The sequence below is a fragment of the Amblyraja radiata genome, chromosome 7, assembly GCF_010909765.2.
Source record: "Amblyraja radiata isolate CabotCenter1 chromosome 7, sAmbRad1.1.pri, whole genome shotgun sequence".
Lineage (NCBI taxonomy): Eukaryota > Metazoa > Chordata > Chondrichthyes > Rajiformes > Rajidae > Amblyraja > Amblyraja radiata.
In genome coordinates this window covers 43,852,154-43,858,153 of record NC_045962.1, presented here as the reverse complement: position 1 = coordinate 43,858,153, position 6,000 = coordinate 43,852,154, and the positions used below count along the sequence as shown (strand labels likewise).

The 6,000-nt window shown below is 44.4% G+C and overlaps 1 protein-coding gene across 1 annotated transcript in view; it reads left to right on the top strand.

The window, feature by feature from the left end:
• Positions 1 to 2,012: 2,012 nt before the first annotated feature.
• The window catches only part of klf7 (Kruppel like factor 7), a 73,367-nt gene continuing 69,379 nt past the window's right edge, over positions 2,013 to 6,000 (top strand). The window contains exon 1 of the mRNA XM_033024341.1: positions 2,013 to 2,655. Coding sequence (XP_032880232.1) covers positions 2,554 to 2,655 — 102 coding nt within the window. The 5' untranslated portion in view covers positions 2,013 to 2,553. The remainder of the gene's footprint in view (positions 2,656 to 6,000) is intronic.

Below are 6,000 nucleotides of genomic sequence, written 5' to 3'. Positions count from 1 at the left end.
TCAAACTTACCGCTGTGGGGGAACGCTCCACCCCACCTGTCGTTTCGCAAGCGTGAAAGCGATATGACACGCATGCGTCCTAGCGGGGTTCTTCACGTAGTCACTCACGTGACTCCGAAGTAAAATGCTGGGATACTTAGGCACAGTGAAGGCATTGAATGTGAAGGGCTAGTGATCACACTGCCACTTGTTAGCACTGGTCATTGCTGGGAACCATTCTGGCCTAGATACAACTTACCAACCCATGCTTGAATACAGTCCCCAAAGTTGCTGCTGGCAGGCATTGCCAGGGAGTTGCAAATGGAATTGAACATTATGCAAATACACACCAATGTTCCTCCTCTGATGTAATAAAACAAAGACTAGTGATGGAGGATGCTGAAGATGGTTGAGTTTTGAACAGTGCCTTCAGGAACTTCCTGCAGTGATGTCCTGAGACTGGGGCATGGAACCTCCATACAACTACAACCACCTTAAGCAATAAAACAGTTACTGCAGGAAATCAGTGGTCTGGTAGCATCTGTGGAGGGAAATGAACAATCAACATTTTGGGTCGGTACCATTTGTCAGACTGACAAAGGGTCCTGACCCAAACACCATCTATCCGTTGGCATTTGGATAGGCATATGGATATGCAGAGAATGGAGGGAGATGGATTATCCCATCTCCAGGTAGATAAGCGATAGTCTTCACATCATGTTCGGCACAGACATCATGAGCTGAAAGGCCTGTTCTTGTGATGTAATGTTCTAGCTCTATTTCCATCCACAGATGCTGCCTGGCCTACTGAGTGTTTATCCAGCACTTTGTTTTTTTGCTCAAGATTCCAGCAACTGCAGTCTTGTGGGTCACCACAATACCCTTCCTTTGCATGAGGGATGACTTCAACCATTGGAGCATTGTTGCACATTAACCTATTTTATCAGTGTGCCTTAATATCACAGTCAAATGATATCTGGATGTCAAGGCAATCACATTCACTAAATCTCAGGAATTCAACTCTTTAGGGTCTGAAGCCAAGTGGTCCTGTGAAAGCCAAACAGGACCCCACACATCTGGTGAAACAAGGAACTGTAAATGCTGGAACATTGAGTAAAACACAAAGTGCTGAAGCAACTCAATGGGTCAGGCAGCACCTCTGAAAGGAAAGCTCAAGCACCGTTTTGAGTCAGGACCCTTCTCCAGACTCAGAAGGGGAGAGAAAGCTGGAAAACAGATGGGGGCGGGACAAAGTTTGGAATGTGATAGGGGGTTTGGATTTGCAGATGGGCAGACAATTTCTAGAGATAAAAAGATAATAAATGGGGTCAAATAAGGAGAGAAGATCAGTCATTGGTGAGAAAACGGTGGCTAGTCACATAAATGTTGTTGGTTTAAGAAGCTAAAAAGGTTTCAGTCAAAACTAAAACTTGCAAATAATGCCATTTAAAGCCAAGGTTCCCAATGAAGTAAGCATTCTATTTTCATAAACCATGATCAGATTGGTACAGGGGATGAGAAATTCCATGCTGTTTTAATTATCAAGCGGCATTCTCAATGACTAACCCTACAAACATTCCACAGCATCGGTCTCGCAATGCAGATGGGGCAACGGTGGTCTGAACATTTAAATGTCTCACTCCCAGCTCTCAGTTCAGGATCCCCTCCAAAGAAACTGTAGCAGTGTCTTCATTCACTGTTCTGTTTTTAGATAAGCCTATTTACAAGCAGCTTCTTATTTTAGCAAGCATGTCTGTGGGTCTAGATTGCAGAAGTTGCCTACTTGCATGGATCCACACACCACGCTAACCATCTCTCTCTAGCTCGTCCAAACCCTGTTGCAGCCTTTATAAAGGCGTCTAAAAATAACTTCCCTCTCAATACCAAATAAGGGAGCAGGGAGCCCCGCCGACAGCCAATGGGCGGGCGCGTTTCACCCGCCGAGGGAGGAGCCAACGAGTCGCTCCATCTCCGGCTCTCCCATTGGCTGGCGGTGACATCAGCGTGCGTTGCCCTTTTACGGAGCGGGCGGCCGCTGTGATTGACAGGAGCTGCCCACTGCTCTCCCCTCAGCTGGCTGCGTTCACTGTGTTTCTCCCCCTGCCAGTCTACCCCTTTGCTTTGCAGCCCAGTGGTGCCTTCTGCTAAAGAGGCAGAGGGAGAGAGAGGGAGAGAGAGAAAAAAAATTAAAGCAAGGATTGCAAAGGAGAAGCATCGCCAATGCGGAAATACATGGACATCACATGTCCCCGAGTCCATTCTTGTCCAAAGATCTGCTAGCGTTGGAGTCTGCAGAAGGATTGCAATCAAAGATATTGACTTTCCAATTTATTATTGTTTTTGGAGAGGTTTGCTTTGCATTGCCTGGATGACCAAAGACTGGCTGCTTTTTGGGTGCTAATTGCAGCGGGATCCGATCTGCTCCTCATTGTCATCAATAATCACCCCCTTCTCCCTTTCCCCTCCCTCCCCCCCCCCCCTTCTCGCCCTTTCCCTTCTCCCCCCCCCCCCTCCCCCCCCCCCCCCTTCCTCGCCCACCCCCCCCTTTCCCATTTCTCCATCATCATCATCATCATGGATGTTTTGGCGAATTACAGTATATTCCAGGAGCTGCAACTTGTCCACGACACTGGTTATTTCTCTTCGCAGCCTTCTTTAGAGGAAAACTGGCAGCAGGTGAATGTTTAAAAATATTATGCACTGGCTCCGGGGGGGGGGGCATCTGGCAGGGATCAGGTTGTTTAAGATGTGTGTACGTTGTGGAGTGCAACAGGAAATATTGCTAACACGCCAACCGAACGGATAAATGCAATTGTCATTTATACTGACCATTTCGCTTGTGACAGAGTTTTAAAGCAATATTTATTCCGATTTTGAAACACGAATTGTGCTTAGAAATCAGTTGAATGTGCTGCTTGTGCAACTTTGGCAGTCCAATGCATTTTATTACAGCTAAGTCATTGGTTTAGCCACATTAATTCAAAATGGTATCATTTGCTTTTTGACGAGCTTCTATCCCTGCTTCAGACAACAGGGTAATAAACTAACAAACAATATCGATGTCCCTCAGTTTCTCTGGGACATAGTTTCAAATCTGCGAAGTATATTTTCCAACCGTTTATAAGTGACTTGTTTAGATTTCCTACCAGCCGATGTACCGTTTAATCATTCTGACTATTTGGTCCAAAATTATTTCCTTTAATATTAATGGTTATTTAAAACATCCCATTCCATTGCACTGATCCAGGGACATTATTTTTCGGTCTCTTTCTCCCGCTATGACTAGGAGGTGGTGCAAGTGGCCAGTCTCCACGTCATTCAAAAGGGAATAATTCAGTGGCAGCCTCATTTGACCTTAGTGAAAAATAACAATACCTGATTAAGTGGCAGATTTGTAGCGTGTTTTGCTTCATGTGTCAATGATCGAAGCAACGCAATATAGTGTTGATTAATGTGCGAGTTACCGGTGGTTAATGTAATAAGATTCGATCTAATAAAGCGTGCTGTGGGCTTAATTATGAGGTAGACATCACTAAAAAGGGGTCCTTGCTTTTAAATATCTACAGTCATTTGTGTCCTCGGCATTGTACAATGGGGTTTCTCATACTGCTGAGATGCCCATTGACAGTGACTTTTTTTACCTGTGCAGTTCTGGTAGCTGTATTACACAGCATATCTCTTGTGTTGTAACCAATTTCTGGTATCTGTTTTTGCAACATTTTAGATCAGCGTTCTACGGCGTGGCCCATCTACAGTCACAGGGACGTTTATTTCAGCATGTTGCTATTAATTTGTTTGCGGGGTGGTGTAATTCATTTTGCAGAGATAAAAAAATGACACTGACTTTTTTAAAGAGACTCGTGGCATCCACGTTATTGGCAAATCAGCGAATCGTTTAGAAAATTAGCTGAGGTTTTAAATCCGTCAATTTTATCTGCTTAGATTTGGGAAAAAAAAGAAACCGTGTTAATGTTCCATATTGGATTGGACCTAAAGAGGGTTAGATTATCAGGACGTGTTTCTCAGACTAATCGGGATGATCTGATGGAGGTCTATAAAGTGATAAATAAGACAAGGATAGAGCGAATGAGAGGGAGATTATTACCTATGGCGGGGGAGCCCAAAGGATTAGAAAAGAACATTTTTGGAATTAAACTAGGATGCACATAAATGTATTGGAAAGCAGCAACTCGGAGCTTCCTTCAAATAGGTTAATTTTCGTACGGTTTGATCACATGAAGTGGATGAATTGCATTAAAATGACAGATTTGATTGTAGGATTAAATGGCCTTCCTTGTTCCAATCTTCTGCTCATCCAGTGATGAGTCACTAATGTCCAATCTCGGTTTGAAACAAAGCTTAATGAAACATGATGCTTCCTCCTGCTTTCTCTGCCTCTTCACTTGCCCTCTATTATTTTACTTCACCATCTTGCATTCATTCTTTTTCTACCTCATCACATGCAACGGGCAAAGACATGTAGAGCAAATTTCTCATCCAATAAACCTACTGTCTCCCTAGTTTGTGAATATTACAAAGTAGTCCTTGAGAATGAGGAAGGCTGTCTAAAGGATATTGTACATTCAGGGAAGGCAAATTTCCAACAATCCAACACGTGTCAATCTCAAGAAGGATTTAGCTTCCAGTCCCCCAACTGGCAGCTCTTTCCACTTGTCAGTAATAGAGCATGAAAACAGGCCCTTTGGCCCATTGTGTCCACACCAACCATTAGGCTCCTGTTTTAGGCTAATCGCATTATTATTCATCCCATGGTCCCATCAACTCCCCCCCCCCCCCCCCCCCCCCCCCAGATTATCCCACTACACATGCTGGGCAGGTTACAGTGGTCAACTAACCGACCAAGCCACATGACTGGGTGTGAGAGTAAACCGGAGCGCCCGGAGAAAACCCATGAGGCCACTGAGAGAACATGCAAACTGCACACTGAGAGCACCTGAGGTCATGAGATCATGTGATAGGAGCAGAATTAGGTCATTCAGCCATCAATCATGGCTGATCTATTTCTCCCTCCTAACCCCATTACCTCTGACACCTGTATTAATCAACTATCTATCTGCCTTCAATATATCCACTGACGGCGTTGACAGCCTTATGTGGCCTAGAATTCCACAGATTCACCACCCTCTGACTAAAGAAATTCTTCCTCATCTCCTTCCTAAAAGAAACTCCTTTAATTCGGAGGCTATGACCTCTAGTCCTAGATTCTTCCACTAGTAGAAACATCCTCTCCACATCCACTATCCTCTCCACATCCACTCTATCCAAGGTCAGGATTGAAGCTGGATTGTTGGAGCAGCAATTCTCTGAGTGTTGCTTTTCCTCTCACACTCCAGAAAGTAAATTCTAAGTGTGAAAGCCAATCTGTATTATTTGTGTAGCAGCAATTTGAATCTACAACCCCTGGTCCAAATTTGATGACCTCACAAAATGCTTTAAGGTCAATAAGTACTTTTTGAAGCATGGTCAGTGTGATAATTCAGAGACTGCAGCAGCAGCACCACCACTTTTTGTACAGCAAACTCCCATAAGCAACAACCACGTGACATTGACCAGTTTTCTGTCTCTCTTCGGATTAAACCAGCATCTGCTGTTACTTCCTACATATTCTCTACCAGTGATATTGGTTGAAGGATAAATATTGGCCAGGACATAAAGGAGAACTTTCTTTGCTGTTCCTCATAATATTCTGTGCTTACTGAGAGGCAGATGGGTGAGTGTGTTAGCTGAGAGGTGTGAGCAGAGGCCACCAGCCCAGATTCTGTGCTCGAGCAATTGTGTATGTATTCCAAGTTTAAATGTGTCGGGAAATGGGGAGGGAGAGAAGGGGCTCCCTAAAGGCTCTTTAATTGCAGTCACTTAGAGCATCCCTGGGACAAGAGGGGGACCACTATCAAGCTGCTGTGTTGCTCTCAAGAAAAGATCAATGGGCAACCGGTGGAATCCACTAGATTGTCGCAGGATGACGATGACTCCTTTGTTGTTGGCCTTGTGTTTGCAACA